This window comes from Ixodes scapularis, unplaced genomic scaffold (genome assembly GCF_016920785.2).
Source record: "Ixodes scapularis isolate PalLabHiFi unplaced genomic scaffold, ASM1692078v2 PGA_scaffold2__306_contigs__length_199485367, whole genome shotgun sequence".
NCBI lineage: Eukaryota > Metazoa > Arthropoda > Arachnida > Ixodida > Ixodidae > Ixodes > Ixodes scapularis.
Genome location: NW_024609857.1, coordinates 167,958,654 through 167,976,887, shown reverse-complemented (window position 1 = coordinate 167,976,887; position 18,234 = coordinate 167,958,654). Strand labels below are relative to the sequence as shown.

General features: G+C 45.7%; 1 protein-coding gene across 2 annotated transcripts in view; it reads left to right on the top strand.

Moving 5' to 3' along the window:
• The window catches only part of LOC8039571 (mucin-2), a 231,976-nt gene that overhangs the window by 165,234 nt on the left and 48,508 nt on the right, over positions 1–18,234 (top strand). Inside the window, exons 3-6 of one of the 2 annotated variants that reach the window (XM_042292103.1) lie at positions 4,143–6,695; positions 6,726–7,359; positions 13,054–13,106; positions 17,126–17,206. In XM_042292103.1, coding sequence (XP_042148037.1) covers positions 4,143–6,695; positions 6,726–7,359; positions 13,054–13,106; positions 17,126–17,206 — 3,321 coding nt within the window. Of the gene's footprint in view, positions 1–4,142; positions 7,360–13,053; positions 13,107–17,125; positions 17,207–18,234 lie in introns of both variants that reach the window. The other variant, XM_029972565.4, reaches the window with a different exon arrangement.

Here is an 18,234-nt window from a genome sequence, read left to right as displayed (position 1 = left end):
CGCGTGAGGGCGGTGAGTGGCGTGAGGGCCATGAGTGCGTGAGTGGTGTGAGGGCGGTGAGTGCGTGAGGGGTGTGAGGGCCATGAGTGGCGTGAGGGCAGTGAGTGGCATGAGAGGCGTGAGGGCCGTGAGGGCGGTGAGTGCATGAGGTGGTGTGAGGGCCGTGAGGGCGGTGAGTGCGTGAGGCCCCCTTCAGATCGAGCATCTTTCTCAGCAATTTTGGTGTTAATGGCGGGTTGTTCTCTAGCTTTCCCTAGATCGACACGAATTGCTGAGATTGGGTCCGGCTCGAAATAAGCAAGCAACTCGGAGCAATTCGAATACGTTTGAAGCGGCTGCATCTAATCAGGGACGCAAAATTTTCACGTGATACCTCGTGCCAGTGATGATGACACCGAAAGACTTGGTTCTCGTTTGAAATCGATCGTTTTTTTGGAAATAAACTGTTTCGGAAAGGTGCATTAGTATTCCTAACGGGATTTAAATGCATAAAAACACGTTTATAACTCGTAATTGTGTCTAAATAGTGCAAGAAAAACAAAATTTTATGTTGACGATGGCAAATTGCATCAATTGGTTGCTGCGTGTGATCGCGGGCGGCGCGTGTTGCTGGTGTTGCGACGTAAAGTTTCTGGCCGAAATTGCCCCATCTGAAGCTGGCCTGAGTGGCGTGAGGGCCATGAGTGCGTGAGTGGCGTGACGGCGGTGAGTGGCGTGAGGGCGGTGAGGGCCGTGAGGGCCGTGAGGGCGGTGAGGGCCGTGAGGGCGGTGAGGGCCGTGAGGGCGGTGAGGGCCGTGAGGGCGGTGAGTGGCGTGAGGGCTATGAGTGCGTGAGGGCCGTGAGGGCCGTGAGGGCCGTGAGGACCGTGAGGGCGGTGACGGCCGTGAGGACGGTGAGGGCCGTGAGGGCGGTGAGGACCGTGAGGGCGGTGAGGGCGGTGAGTGGCGTGAGGGCGGTGAGTGGCGTGAGGGCCATGAGTGAGTGAGGGGCGTGAGGGCCGTGAGGGCGGTGAGGGGAGTGAGGGGCGTGAGGGCCGTGAGGTTCAGTGAGGGTGAGTAAAGGGCTGAAGGTGAGTGTGACTGTGAGGGTGAGGGTGAGTGAGGGGCTGAACGTGAGTGTAGCTGTGAGGGTGAGGGTGAGTGAGGGGCTTAGGTGAGTGTGGCTGTGAGGGTGAGGGTGAGTGAGGGCGACCTAAAATGCCGACCTCTGGCCACATGCATTAGAGACCCAAGCTAACCCAAGAGCAATATATTTTGCGCATCGCGAAAAACATATGCTTCTTGCCACGTGTGTCACAATCAAGACAGAATATTCTAAAATTCACATGTTTTCGCTTGCGTGGGTAAACAATGCTGTTTATCAAGAACAACTGATTTTATTAAATGAAGCGTGGAAAAAAAAAAAAAAAACTTGTCAGCGCACGACCTTTGGCATGCAGTGAATACTCATAGTCGGCGCCAAGATGGCTGGTAGCTTTCAGCAGGGGGAGCTTTCTTATGAACTCGGAGTTATAATATTTCCTTCGTTCTGTTGTAAGAAATAAGGTCGAAATCTAAAGGTAATGAAGTACTATGAACGTTCAAGCATCACAGCCTGAGCAGTGTATGTGTAGAAACTTTAGTTTTCTAGGCACCCTTAGCATTCGATAAGCTCAATACTAGTGCAAAATAAAGCGTTGTTTCAGTCTTAATCAGCGTGCGATGTGCGCACTTAAATTATTTTATACGACATACTCCACCCTTTGCATATGTTTAATTTTTGCACACCATTGCTTGCGCGCAAAAATCACGAAATTAAGACTTACATTGCTTAAACTGTGTGAAAAAAGCTATCTACAGACCAAGAATGTTTACCTGGCCAGTCACTGAATTTATCACTGTAGTCGTATTAAAGTTAATTTTTATCATTTAATGCTCTGAGTGAATTTTTAACCTTGGCATTACTTATTAAGCGTAAGCGCACCAGTCCTACTTTGTTTTTACCAAACTCAGTAGCTGCACCTCAGTGTATTTTTGTTTTTGTTTTCTAATTTTATGTGTTTTTTGTCAAAATAAACCTAAATGAGAAACCCGACCAAAAAAACAAATAGATTATTTGTTTTAATTTCTGCGGTATTAAATTCCTCAAGCTAATATTTTGGAAACCCTCGTCTATCACGTCGTCACGTTTGTTTCTGGAAATCCATCAAGAGTCAATCACATGCATGACAAAGCAATTTTATATTTTACACGCGTCGTTTTTTTTATGTATGTGTTCTGCCATGAGCTCAGAACGATTTGCTCATTTCGTTCTGACCACATTGGCTGGAGCATAGCCGCTGGGGACGTGAGCTCGGAGCGTTGGCAACTGGCCCCTTTGCACGAGAACTGGCGCAGCCGTGCGCGCTCCGAAGAAAGCTCGTGCAGAGAAAAACGAGCAGGGGTGTCATTCAGGATATAGGAAAATACCAAACTGTATCGAAGCACCACCACACACGATTTCTCGCATTGATGTACAGGTCTGGAAGGCAATCCCATCGCCATCTCTTGGTTCAGAGTCACACTAAGCAAGGGTGGGGTCATACCTTAAGGCATCTGCCAGTCTACCCAATGTACTTTTACCGCTGGAAAGCGGAACGGTATAAACAACCTTTTCTGTGCAGTCAACAAACTGATTCTGACTGTTCTTAGTACAACCCAGAAACCTCCCGGCTGTAAGATTGACATTTCTGCAAAGCTTAGATAACTTTTTAGGGCAGGGAAAACAACGGTGACATTTACTCGATTTTTTATTTTTCTTGAGCCACGGGAAAATTTGTGCAAATACGAAACCACAGCAACACGGTGTCTTTTTTCATTTGGAAACGTCTAGCGCGTCGACACCGCCCTCTATTTTATATTTCTTTATTAAAGTGCCTGCGACCGACGTGAGTAGGTGCTCCGGATACTTAGCTGTCCGAAGGCGGGAGACTTGAGCGTCAAAGCTAACCTTTGCTCAATGGGAACAGGACTTTTTTAAAGAATTCGTGAAGCAGAGGTTCACCATGCCCCTTCTTACCAGTTTGGAATGGACAGATTGGTAGGATGAAGGTGGCTTTCGGCCACGGGGTTTGTACGACCAACAAACGTGTTGTTCTAGAAAGTCAAGACGGAGATCGAGGCAACGTAATCACCCAGCAGCAGCCAACTCATGATTTAAAACCAATGGGGCGAGATTGTCAATAGAAACAGACAAAACATACGACACCAAGTGGGTCACGTCATGGTTTGTACAATCTAAAACCACACGAAAATAGTCAACATATCCGAAAACTTTTACCACATTTGAGTCGGCTTAAAAAGACCCAAGTCCTAATCCAGAACCGAAACTAAGCCAATTTTGGCTGACACTCGGAGTATTTCAGGCTCCATCGTTTCGAACAGGTATTAATCTAAAATTATTCATATTATGCAACAAAAAACGATGTAAATGTGGCCGTGGTACAGGGATCAACGCCAGTCCGATAATCACACATTCCTGTTTTTCCCTATTTCACTTCACACGGATTTGGCTCTTTTAGAAATATAACTCCTCAAATATCAATGACAGATCTGTGTAAGCATTTACACCTTTTTTCCACTGGAAATACAAATATCTAGTGAGAAATCAAATCAACAAATTTTATGGACTCTCCTATCAAATTTTGAGAACTCTCCTGTTTTTTGGATAATACATAGCTTTCAGTCGCTTTCTAAAAATAAGACGGACAAGATAAAACAGAGCGGATGACATAGATTACTTGCTACTTCAGATCGGAATAGCGTGTAGGATTATGCAGAACGTCGTTTTTTCTTAGTTTTTATTTCCTTCGGACACCGCGCTAAAGTAAACTTCAATACTCAGAGAAAAAGAAATGATGTGGCACTTTCATTTAAATATACTGCACAACGCAGTTACGTAAGTGCAAATATATTTTAATTTTTTAAATTGCTAAAAAAAAACGCGTAAATTTTCACCCCAAGGAAAAAAAAAAGAAAAAGGAAAAAGAAGCAGCCTACGCAGATTTGTTTAAGCTGAGATGGCTAAAGTTTTTGTAGTTATTTTATCCTTTTTTTGGCTCATTATATAACGTTGTCCTGTTTGCAATAGATGCCTAACGTACTTTATTTTTGTCTTATTCCAGGGTGGAATCGGTAGCGATGTTTCAAGCCCTGCGCCAAGCGCGGTCGTGGAACCCGTTACAACCTCAACGCTGAATCCATCTCGCGATAATTCATTCGGCTTTACTACCCCGAGCGCGCCACTGGAAGACTACGATAAATTAAACGAGCTCGACATGCAGGATTCGGTTCAAAAGTCTCCTCCCAAGTCGAACAAGGACCTAACCGAGCGCTCGAAAGCAACAAAGGAAGACTCGACGAGCGTATTGTCTTCTCCGGCGCCGGTTTTTGCTGGAACAGAGGCGCCACCGGGAGAACCCCGGCAAATCGAGCTGCCAGAAAGACCTGTCGAGGACAAGCCGACAAGTACGTCCAGCGAGCCCCTTCCGGGCGAACCGGCGTCAACGCCCATCGGACCAGTGCAATTCCCGCTGACCGGCCCACCACCAGCGTCACCCTCCTATTATGGTGGTCAACCGGGCTATGTCTCAGTGCCTGAGCAGCCATCATTTCTCTTCGGAGACGCCGGCATTAAAGACACCTCGACCCCAACTGGTGAATCAGGCACGCAGAATTCAGGGCCCTCGAATGGATTTCCGTCAACGTACGAAAGGTTTCCTGGGACCCCGCTTGGGACAGCCAATAGTGCTCTAAACCCAAATTTCATCCCACAAGTTGATACTTCACCGGGATCCGCCGCTGAAGTGGGACAAGGAAGCGAGGACAATGCCGGGCATTCATTCACTCAGGATGTTTCCAGCCATGGTGATTCGACGCTACCGGGCAGCGACGGCTTTCATCTACCCACTGCTGATACGCAAGGAGCCCCTGATGAGACGCTGCAGCCTCAATATTACGGCGGTCCTAGTTCCTTTGGGTACGGCCTAGCAAATCTTCCCGGACCCCCCACAGTCCCAGCACCAGCGACTGCTGACACCGCTGGTTTCAGCGCCCCCTTTAATCAAGTAGTTCCTTCAGACGCAAATAATTCTGACAAACAGGCTGAGCCTGCATATTCAACGCTGACGACTCCACAACCGGAACTGCTTGGTGTTTCGAACACTGATCAGTATGTGCCTGAAAGAAAGAGCTCTGTGGAGAGCATAGGAGCAATAACGTCGAGCCCGGATTCTGTACCATCCAGTGGGATCAGAGTGCTTGCTTTGAACGACTCCAAGACAGGTCGCTCTATGAACCTCGAGGGCGGCAGTGAGCCTGTCACGACTACACAAACTAGCATTTTGGACGAGCAAAAATCGGGAAGTCCAAATACGGCAACGTCATCCAACAGCTCCGATGTGGCAACTGCTTCACCGACGAGCGGCGCGCAAGAGACTGCGAAAGCATTACCGACATCCCCACCGGAGGCTGACGAAACCACCCAGCTTACGGAGGTTACAACAGATAAGCAAAGTGCCGAAAGGATCAGAGAGGGTGAATTTCTTACCACGTTCCCCGATCGATATCATCCTACAAGCTCCGACGACGTGACAACGGCAGCTCCAAGCGAAACCACTTCTAGTCCGGAGTCAGCCACAACATCTCTAAAAGCAGCGACGCTAAGCGGCACTGTTGAAACAACTGCTACTGGAACAGCAGAAAGAGTGAGCGAACTTGATATTCACGTGACAACATCACCCACAAATTCCGTGAGTACATCAATGATTTCTGATACGGAAATCACCACTGATATGCCATCGCCATCAACACTGGCACCTGTGACAATACCGCCACCAAAGTCAACACCAGGAACAGATTCCCCAACCACTGTAGAGCAAACCACAACACAACATATCCTTACGGAGCCTTTTACTTCTGAACCCTCTACTTCAGCGCCCCCAGCAATAGTGTCAACTACGAAAGATCTGAAGTCGTCAGAACCGACCACTACAGGCTTAACACATGAAGCATCAACCCGAGCTGAACCAACTACAACCATACCAACGACTATAAACCCAACGACTTTAAAATCGTCTGTGCTAGGGTCTTCGAATGGAGTACCAACTGGCACAGAACCGACAACTTCATGGCCTGCGACCACCCAACCATCGGCCCCCGAGCGCCCGGACGCACAGCAAACAACAACAGCATCAGCAACAGAAGTGCCAACGACCATGAAGTTACTGACGGAAAGTTCGACACCTGCACAGCCAACGACCACAGAGAAGGTGATTGTTGATATAGCAGCAGTAACATCACCGACTGAAACGCCAATAACTGAAGCGCCGACAACTGAAGCGCCGACGACTGCAGCACCAACAATTGCCGCTCCAACGGCGTCAACGACTGAAGCGCCAACGACTGAAATGCCAACGACTGAAGCTCCCATGACTGAAGCGCCCATGACTGAAACGCCAATGACTGAAGCGGCAACGACTGAAGCGCCAAACACAAAAATGCCAACAACTGAAACGCCAACGACTGATGCGCCAACGACTGAAACGCCAACGACTGAAGCGCTAACGACTGAACCGCCAACGACTGGAGCGCCAACGACTGAACCTTCAACGACTCAAGCGTCAACGACGCAAACACGAACGACTCAAACACCAACAACAACAGGTTCAGGAGCAGATGTCCCAACGACTACAGTCCCCATGATTGATGTCCCAACGACTACCGTTCCAGCGGTGGAGACTACAGCAACTGAGGAGCCAAGTACTTTGGAGGCAACAACGGGAGACGGAGCATCGCTACCATCAGTTGTTCCAGTTTCAACAGTTTCATCTGCCAGTACATCCGCTCCAGAGACATCAACTACGCCAAAGTCGGTGTCGACCACGCCTGAAATGTCCACTCCACAAGACACGTCAGTGACAACTAGCAACGTCCTCTTCAGACCTGGACCCTCTCTTGTCGAAGAAGAGCATACGACTCAAGCTGACACTGTGTCAGAGCCGCCGGTTGGTGAGACGACTACGGCAGGAGCCCTCGATCTCTTGACAACGGTCTGGCACTCAGCCAGTCGTAGCCCCAAGCAACTTACCCATCCGTTCACGTCTTCACCGGACCAGACCACGGAAGCGATAACCACAGCAGCGGTCACTGATGTGGTTTCTGACGCCGCATTTACGACCGTGACGCCTCTGGACGCCGTCACGATCTCGGAGAGCGGGGAACAAGAAACCACCTCCACGGGTGACCTGTTCACCAGCCTGTTCCCGGAGGTGAGCACGAGGGTGCGAGCGGCGATGACCACGGAGGCTACGACGAACACGGCGCATGTAGTAGATCTGTCAGGTGAGCCTTGGCTTTTTTCAATATCTCAGTACAAGATGCAAGGAGACAGATATTTTCTCTAGTGTCGTTCCACGTAAGGGGAACAACATATGTACCTACGCAGTAATTAAACTGCAAATATTGATATTTGAGGCATTGATTTTTATAATTGTTGCTTGTAGACTAAAAGAAAATACAATTGTATCTTTGTTACGTTTTAGTATTGATAACTGCAAAATTATATACAGAGCAATCACGGCACCTCTTCTAAATGATTTTGTAAAGTTTGAGCTCATTTCGATACACACCATGTTCAAGAAAACGAGTGCAGGATGTATGCCCATTTATTTCTTTTGTCGGCGCTTGTACCATGGTTTTAGCTTTGGAAAGAATGTACCTTGACACGTCAAATTCACAGCACGCCCGGACAGGCCTAGGAGACGGCATACCGAAAACTCGAGAGTACTGGAATCTGTTGTAAGAGTGTAGAAAATTAAAAACCAGCAAGACGCAGACAACTTTTTTGGGAGCAATAGAATCTTGATATAGCAGATAAAAGGATATTTTACCTTTGCCCGAAAATTATAGTGAAAACAAATTAGAATTAAGAAAAACGGTCATTAGCTCATTAAGGCATGTGGAAGTCAACAAGTGAAAAAGATTGGTTTCATATGCCCGTATATTTTCTCTCGCAGCAGTCGAAGCGTTTTATGAAATTCAAAGGCGCTTTGGCCCTTGCCTAATTCAGCAAATAGGTTCATTAGAGGTGACCTTTCAAGTAAGCGAAGATGGCTAATTGAAGAAAATTCCGATATCCAGTTGCGCCATTACTCTGTTCATTTTGTATCCCATCACCCATTTTATATCGCCGCCGAAGACGAGAAATCTGGATGTGGGGCAAGGCGATATTTGCACAATTTTCAATATTTGTGTAATTGTGTTCAACTACTCGTTTCGTGAAGCAGTAAAGTTTTAATTTATCTTTTATGTGCAGAATTGTTTTCTTATTTGAGTCAGTTTCGATGACTTTTTTAATATATATTTTTGTATTTTACGCACTCGAATTATAATAACACGGTTGCCTCTCGTTTGAGAGTACCATTCGAGGAACACATATATAAAGCTTAATTATTCCTGCTGAACGACCTCCTGTATACTCATAATGCCAACCCAATCTCCGGTTTCCAGCTGTCACCAGAAACAAATTATTCGTTAGTTGTTTATACATCAGAAGTTTAGTCTGCCAGAACATGGCGGCATTGTTACCCACTGTGTACAGGGTGTTTCACGAAAGATGGACAAATTCGATATTCCAAAAACGACGCGCCGAAAAAAAAAAAAAAAGATTTGTATTGTTTTGGTTCTGGGCCAGGGGCCTATTTAGGAAAATTATTGAAGTCCGGGATAATTAGATTGTTAATTATTTTTGCGTAATTAACTTTTTTAATATTGTGCTTAAGGGCATGGTTTCAATCAGAAAATTGCTCAGCACCATCAATAAACACTAAATCAACAAATTGCAGAACGATAGAAGGCACGCGAAGCATTTTACGGCTTTCTGAAAGACCGCACAAATTCGACGGGTTTTTCAGTTTCGATTTGCTATCGGAGCGCATCTCGGCCCCGACGGCACCGTGCCCCGTGGAAAACTTTTGCAACGAACCACTGCTGCGCTGTCATCGCGCAACGCAGCAGAAGTTGCAGCAGCAGAGGACGCTGGAGACGACGCAGCCAAAAGTAATATAATTACTATTACAAATTACCAAGGAAAGTAGGTTAATTACAGTAATTCAATTAGAGTAATTGAATTACTACACGAGTATGGTATGAGGAGGTGGCGCCTCTGGCAGTGGTTGCGTAGAGCAGGCGCAATGGCACCAAAGCATGGCGAAGCCGGAGCTTGGACAGGCGTTATCAATATAAGAAGTTTATATGTTAAACAGTGCACATAATAACTGGAACTGAAAAGTCGCGCGTCGTTTGCTCGCTGGGAGGGACATGGCAAGTGCGCGGCAAAAAAATTGCGCCAATCTCCGGTTGGCGGGCCCGAGCGCCTGCGATTGCTGCGATCGAGGAGAGGCGGAAAGAGAAAGTGAAACGACACTTCCAATAGGAAGTTATTCTGATGAGGGAGAGTAAAACTATTGCACTAACGACTTTTTTCTGTGATAATTCTTGTATTTACGAATGCGCCAGTTTCAAAAGTTTTGCGATGATGCTGAGGAATCATGTTTTGCCCAGAGCCGTATATGTAGAGAGTTTGGTCAATGGGAGGCGCGGGCAGAGCCAGGGCGTGCGGCAGACTCGAAAAGAGGGCTTGGCATGCTCTCTTGACCAACCAAAAGCCGAAAAGAATCCCCTAGCGGTGGTGGCGAGAAACAGTTCTGAGCCGATCGATCATCGAAGGTCTATGTTCGTATATGGTTTTAATAAGTACGTAAGAGTGAAGTGTAGTAACTCTTTGTGGTTGAAAATAGGGTGCACTTGTTGTTTTCATCATGATCATGCAGAAAGATGTAAGAAACGAATGCGCCGCTCAACTCTGTTTTGCGCGGACAGAGTGTGACCGCTCTGACGGCAGACTCCCGGCGCTCGGCGTTTGGCGTACGAATTATGTCGATCGTTCCGCTAGTCGCATTCTTCCACCATCGTTTTGGATGAGCGTGATTGAAACATCACGTGTACCATATTTTCAGCCATCAAGAGTTACTCCAATGCAGTTATCAGGTTTGTTTCTCGCAACCACCACCAGGGTATTATTTTCGGCTTCTGGTTGGTCACATTCGAGTTTCTGAAGACGCCATGGAACACGCCCAGCCCGCTTTCGGCCAATGACGCCTCCTCATTTGTCTCCTATACTTCCCAACGAATGGCCAAACTCTCTACATATACGGCTCTGGTTTTGCCGTTTAAAACAATAAAAAAGAATATCGACGTTGAGGTTGTACCAACACCTCCTAGATAACAAAGCCGTAGTGCCGATAGGGCTGTCGTCATCAGCGAAGGCCAACGCCGGTTTAAGATTGGACACGAGGATTGCGTGAACGTTCGGCACCAACTTGAGTCCAAGCTGAGCGCTGACGCCGCACTCGTTTTCAATCTGTGTCCAGCGTGGGCCTTCGCCGGTGATGTAAACATTTCAGCACGACGGCCATGTTTTCTAGGCTGCGTTGGTTGTACTCCGATTTCGACAGCAGCCGACGCTCCGATGCTCTCAATCAAGCAACCCAAAAAATGCACCGTAACGGCGGGCTGTGTGTGTTTCCTATCCCTTGCTTAGCCGCTCAGATAAAGCGGGGAACCGCAGCGCCTGATTGGTCGAGCCGAAGAGAGCACGAAGACGCACTTTTGGCGCTGCTTCCTTCGCTCCCTAGGAGCGTCGGTGGCTGTCGGACTTCAAGAACTGAAAGGAAACCTCGTATCGAACAACGAATCAACGTGGGATTTAAGCTGGAAATGCGTAGACGAGAGGAGACTCGGCACAACCATCGATACCCTGCTGTGCTAAAAATACGCTCGCGCTGGAAGGGGCGTCTTCTTTAGAAGGCCGACCACCGAAGCCACCGCGTACTTGAAAGAGACAATAACAACTACACACTGTTTCGCGTTACGGTGTACCGCAAGGGCGTTAGGAGCCGCGTTACAAAATACGCCGCTCCAGGCGTGCCAGGCGACTTCACACTTCGCACGAGGCTTCTCCCACCAGGGAGGTCACGTAGCATGCTCTGAGCCACGGACTGACTCCGCTGGCTCGTAGCATGCTTGCGGAACACGATAGGGCGAAACGGAGTATTGAGCGATGCATCCGGCGTCAGGCAGTGATATAACTGAAAACAACTCAACGGATGACTCAGTACCGGGGGGCGTACCCAATTCTGTTTGCCGTTCGAACACCTCGCTGACCCCGAAGCAGTTTTGGCGGAAACGCGGTGCAAGGGACGATGTTACTGGTAACGGTTTACTCTTTTTCGGTGTTAACATACTCGCTTCATTTTCAAAACAGTAAGGGATAACGTACTTCTGTTCTCCATTTCGAGTAGCGGGTAACGTAGTGAAGTAACTCGCTAATTGGTTTCATCTTCGTCCCAAGACCTAAAAAAAAAAACTACGCCTTAACTTTTTTTTTTTTTTTGCGTCTCCAGGTGTTAGGTTATTCGAATTGTGGCACTTATCCTACATACCTTCAAACCTGTGCCGCTCTTGTCCGAATGCGCACACATACACTTCAGAAAAACCCGAATGCCCGCGACCTTCCACGCGGTGTCGAAAACTGCTGTCGCCAAAGAGGACTATCGCTGTCATTTTGTAAATAAAAAGTTACGCAAAAGTAACGTGCGTTGCTATTTATTGGTAACGTTTATTTTGAGGTAACTCGTTCATTTAATTTGCAAATAACGAGTAACGTTTATAGTTATTTCTTTTTCCGGTAATGCCTACACACTGCCCCGAAAAGAGGCGCTTAGATAAAGTTTGGCATCTAGCTTTGTCAAACCCTTTGACTTCCACCCTTTGTCACATATACGACTCCCCAAAGCTTCAGTTCTACGTACAGCGCATTGACGTCGAATTGACGGGCCCAACCTTTACTAAGGGTTTGATTACGGTGCGATGTAACGTATTAAACAGCTATAAAGTACGTGTCAAAGACTACAGAAAACAGACACTGCGGTTTTGCAGTAGGGCCAAGAAAACCCCGATTACTTTTTTTGCAGTCAGTCACACTTTAGCTGTTTTATTAAGTTGCACAACGCGGTTATCAAGCCGCTCGTGAAAATTGGTAGCGTCGATTCAACGTCAGTGCGCTGTACGTCGAATTGAAGTTTGGGGGAGTCGTATATCTGGCAAGGAATGTAAGGGCTACATCCCTTTTTTAGTGTGTTGTCACCTTACTTTACCACTATAATCACCGTAAGAAATTATTTATTTTGTAAACGCTGTTCTTTCTATCAGCGCGCTTTTTTAGCGTGGTCTTGGCTGTCGCTTTTGTGATAGGTATGTCATCTCAATAGAGGGCGATCAATGAGGTCAAAATGATTATAATACAATTATTGCAAATTTGCAAGTGAGCTGGACAAGAACGACGATAATATTTGCCGGAGAAGGGGAACAAAGGGGACAAAGGAGAAACAAAATCTCTGATTGGTGATCTGTGTTTTTCCTTTGTCCCCTTGTTCCCTTTCTCCAGGGATTATTATCGAGGTCAAAATGTTGTCATTTTGGAAAAGCGCGCCGAATGAGGAGGTTCAGATACTCTTCCCTGGTCGATAACATAGATTTGTATTTTTACGGCTAGTTGCGTAGTTGCGTGCGTGCGCGCACACACACTGACATTTGTGTACTTCCTGGTCAGCAAAAAGGGCGAACCGTTCAACAATGTTAAAGGGTAAAAGTCTACTGTCTTAGTGCATTCGTGCTGGAGGGGATTTTTTTAAAGCATTGAAAAATTACCAGCAGGAGTTCTGATAGGTGTGCTTTGGAGTCAAGTCGCCTTGCCTGTTTTAATCGGTTCGTAGTTCCGAACCATTGTTGGGACCTTGTAAGCCGTGCAACGGATGGCCTGCGGCAGAACCCTGGCGCAGGTGCCGGTTAACGACTGCGCTGTTCTGCGGTCCGAAGGGAGCGGTCCATCGCGCCTTGCACGGCTGCTTGTCGTTGCACTGCCACTGTGAGAGGGACGTGCTTTATGACTTCCGTCCTTTTGTTCTCTCTCCGCAGACAACTCCATCGAGACGGAAACAGATGCCACCATCACCGCCAAAGTGTCCTGTGTAAGTGGTGCCTTGTATTGCTTATCCGCCCTTTTCTCCGCTTTCCTTTTCATGTTCCCAGTAGACTGATTTGTGTCTACAGAATTTTATACCTGCTTGTCGGCAGTCGAGCAAGTTAAGGAAGAAAAAGGCAATTTGGCTCTTGGTGCAGGTGGACAAATGTCTAAAAGTGCTTATTGCGGCAGATGTAGGTATGTATTGTTTGTGACCCACTCTAGGCAATAGAATGTTTTGTTCAGTGAACAGCTAAGTGTATCGCATTATTGAGACAAGGATGGTGCTCAGTAGTGTTGGAAGATGCCATCATCGTTCTAGTTTGTCCTCAACTAGCTCGAGAAACTCCCGGTGTATATCAGTGTTGCGGAGTTGTCACTGCAGAGTTGGAATGATTCCGTAATAATTACGCACTTCCGCGACCCCGGAATGGAATGAGAATGAAATGCCGGCAGCGCTGGGAGGAATTGTTGCAACCAACACTACGGCGACGTTCCTGTTCTTAGCTTTAGGCCGGTCCCTCCTACGGACCCGCCGAAGCTATAATGCATGGTTTGTATTCGTAAATTTTTACCTAATGACGTCCAAACAGAAGGGTAGAAGCTCACATGAACTGCGACGTTGGATTGCCAGCACAGGTGCGAGCTCTCCCAAGAAACTGCACGCTCCGCATGTGCCATAAGCTACGAAATCTGGATCGGCACTTGGGCATCGGATTATGTGCGCAGCGGGTAACGCCGTTTCATCCAATGAATGGACATTTCATCGAACGCCATTTCATCGAACGCCGTTTCATCGAATCGCTAAGGGCCGTTTCATCGAATTTTTCTGTATCGAGTTTTGGGGCATGGCAGTGCTTTATAGATATTTCACCTTACATTTGTTAAGACTAAGATAGCCGCTTGTGAAACTGTTTCTAAGGTGGAGCCAAATTACTAGAAATAAAAACCATTGGTAGAAAAAGGAATAAAAACAAATGGGTACGTGACTTACTGAAAAGTTTTACTCATGTACGCGGCAGAAAACATGACATTGGAGGTAAAGGACCGACACTTAAGACAGTTTTAAGTGTTTGCGTCGTTTTTTTACCGGCTGTCTGGGGGTTTCAGTAATGTGCAATTCACACCAGCTCGTTTGCACACTTACGCTTAGTTGAAGGTTTATTCACGGAAAGCATCTAACCGCCAGGGCAGCACGCTTATAATATAACGATACTCTGCCAGGAGAGCACACGAAATAAAATATAGCGGTACTCTGATTATCAGCTTTATGCTCAGATTGAACGTTTCTGTTTTTTTTTGTTTTTTTTTTGTAGTTTTGAAGCTCTACAGAGACAAAAGCTGCATAAAGTGGCCGCCAACATTGTTTCGGGCTACACCTGGACTGGAACCACCTCCCCTTCACTGTCAACTTTATCACCAACCCTTTTGCATATGAATGATCTTCAGGACACTTTCTTAGGAAGGCCCAACCGTACCAGACAATAGTAAAGCCCTTGGTGTACTCTGTGGAAACAGGCCCACTCGTCTCAGCCAAATGGCATAGGGAAACTGGTCATAGGTGAACTGGTCTAAGAGAACATCTCGTTTTAAGTAAACCCGTAGTAGGGAAAGTGGTCGCAGGGACCATCTCGTTCTTGGAAATCAGACAAAAAGACAGAAAGCACATCGTGCTTTCTTTCTTTTTGTCTGATTTTTAATTGTCTCATGTGACATGAAGAGGGGTCATTGTTTCATGGAGGCGTTCTTCTCGAAGCAGGATATGTTCACGATGGAACTTATCTCGTCACTGCACCCTGTGATTTAAAAAAAGGTACAATCAGATGACGTTGCGTATAAAAATTAAAATAAATTACAAAAAATATTACAGGCTGTAACAGCGTTCGATGAAAAGGCGTTCGATGAAACGGCTTCAATGAAACGGCGTTCGATGAAACGGCGTTCGATGAAACGGTGTTCGATGAAACGGCTTCGATGAAACGGCGTTCGATGAAACGGCGTTTGATGAAACGGCGTTTGATGAAACGGCGTTCGACGAAATGTCCGGGCCCAGTTAACCTTCACTGCCTGGGTAACCCTACTATTTCAAGTCAACAGCCAGGCTTGTGTACAACGAAGTACGAATAAGCTTCGCCGTCTAGGTGTGCTACGTACACGAGGGCAGGAGTGATGACTAGCAGGAGGTATTGACGGCTAACAACCACTCATTAAATTCGTACCTAGGGACCTGAAAGTGACGGACCGTTTAATAAGAAAAGAGTTATACTCCGATGTGTGCTCTCTCGAATGACTGTCTTGAATCATAGAACGCTGACGGTTTGTTGTGTGATTTCGTCTAAATAATCCTGTGTAATCTTGCGACAGAAGACGCTCCGACTCCACTCTTGGCTCGCTATTTGGTTTGAGCCCCCGACTACGCAACATAAGGGAATTTGAATGGAATTAGAATCCTTTAAACCAGAATGGAGCGGGAATGTAATGGGCTCAGTTCTCATGCGAGTTGTATTGAAGAGAGTAACGAAGTGGCAGTTATTATTAGTGCAGTAAAATGATTCCTATACTCATTTTCCTCTCAAGAACCTAACAAAAAAGTCCAGCTACTCGCGGAACAATACTAATTTCCCCCTTTCATTTAATTCCGATTTATTTATTTACTCTCAGGGTTGAAGGCATTACAGAGTGGAGTGGGTTGTTTATTCAAAAATACATGAAAACAACGCTAACAAGGCAAAAATGCATTAACATCAATGAGCAAGGCAAGAAATTCGTCAATATAAGATTAAACAAAACAACCAAGCAAGTACCGACTTCGCTAAGATACATTAAAAGATATGTAAATGCAATTTTAAAATGAGCGTGTCGTTCTTGAGATCATTGATGCTGGAAAGCAATTCCAATCAATGGATTTCAGAAAACAAAATTTAAAATAGAGTGGCCACATTAAGGGATGCCTACTTTTAGTTGGTGATCTATGTGCGGTGATATATAAAATATTTCTAAAAATAACGTTCTAGGAAATTGCAGCTTATAGTTATAAATTTTGTGAAATAAAGATAAAGTATATATTTTTTGGGAGAAGAGAGACCAGGCAATGAATAAGGTGCTTCCATGGAGGTGACATTGGCTGTGCGGTGATAGTTTGATAGAATAAAACGGACAGAGCGATTTTGAATTTACTTAATAGCAGATGCAAGAGAGATTCCGGGGTGCCAGATAGAGGCTGCATAATAAAGTTTGTTACAGATTAGTGTTTTATACAAAATTAGCTTCAAAGAAACAATAATGAGTGGAAAAAATGTCTTTTTGAGATAACCTAGTAAACGATTAGCGGTGTTAGTGACGTACTCACCTTTGACACTCTGGGAAAGGTCATCGACAATATGAAGGTATGTGGAAGGGGCAGCGTTGGAGCTAAAGTACAGGATACACGAAATATGATAAACTTACAGGGACAGAAGACAACACGCACAGCTCTTCCGAATAGGAGTGGGCACGTGTTGATGTCCATTTCACTGGGGCGCCTCATCCTGGTCTATGAAGTAAGAAGATGAGGAAGCAGCTAATTTGAAAGGAAATCATCAAGAAGGGACTGAAACGAAGGAAGGAAACCGAAAAAATGAAAACCAGAATTAACAGTAAAATTAAATGAAATGGAAATTATTTAAGTTAAATTAATGTTTTCGGATCACCACTCTTGCGTCTGCTATACGAGTGGTAACTCCCGCAATTCTCACCTGCTTCAAACCTTCGTAAATCCAATTTGGCGTTTTTTTTTATTACGCTCATTAGATCTCTCGTTGGAACCATATATTTGGTTTAGCGATTTAAATGTTAATGAACAAAGTATAGCTAACTATTAAACTTCTGACAATTAGCCTATTAGATTTTGGCCCCCTGACCGTAAGTGCGTTTGAATTATATTCGAATTAAAAATCAAACACGCTGTATTAAACAAAACTTTTATCAGAGTCTCTGCTCATTTTTTTTTTAGTTTATTATTTATCTTTACTGTGCGTCTTTTCACAGCGCATCGAATCAAGGAACCTGACCGTGCCGTGCCTGCTGCCGCAAGAACTTAATAACACTGTTACTGTGAAATTTTCAGAGGTGAGTCAATTATCAAATATATTTATATATATATACAAGGTGTTTTTTTTTATTCTTACACATTTGTTTAAAAAAAACCGTGAAAGCTACACTAATGCGGTTTGTGCAGGTTGGTTATACGGCCAAGCGCACAGTATGTGGGCGGCTAATCTTCGCGATAAGTCGGCTAATTAATTAAAATTCGTTAATTAACTTTTTAATTACTGAACATAAACATATGGTTTCAACTAGAAACTTGCTGAGCACCATCGAAAACCCCTAAATCAAATATTTTTAGCAGGATATAACGCCGGGGCAGCGTTTTACGGCGTTCTGTAAAAACGCTCTATTTGGACGCATTTCTAGATTTCGGTTTCTTATCGGAGCGCATCTACGCGCCCGCGATCCTGCTCCCCGGTGGTCGCGGCGTGAAGCCACCTCCTCGCCTCCCTCGAAGAATGGAGGGAAGTACGGCGCACGTGTGTTGCGCGTCTCAGCCACTGGGGAGCAGGACCGCGGGCGCGGTGATGCGCTCCGATAACGAACCGAAATCTAGAAACGCGTCCAAATGGGGCGTTTTTACAGAACGCTGTAAAATGCTGCCCCGGCGTTATATCCTTCCAAAAATAGTCGATTTAGTGGTTTTCGATGACGCTCTGCAAGTTTCTAATTAGAACCATATGTCTATTTCCACTAATTAAAAAGTTAATTAACGAATTTTAATTAATTAGCCAACTTATCGCAAAGATTAGCCACTCACATTATGTCCGCCTGGCTGTATAATCCACCTGCACAAACCGCATTAGTGTAGCTTTCACGGTTTTTTTTTAACAAATGTGTAAGAATAAAAAAAACACCCTGTATATAAGTGAGGCAGAGTAGTTTGAGAACAATGGACCTGGAGAATGTAATAAGTCAGAGGTCCTTACTTGCGGAGTTGCTATACTAGGAGTTTATTGTATGTATTACGACAGTTTCGCCGAGAGGCTCGGTTTCGTCAGGAGATGGCATGATTGTCGACGACGCACACCTTTCTATGCCATCTCCTG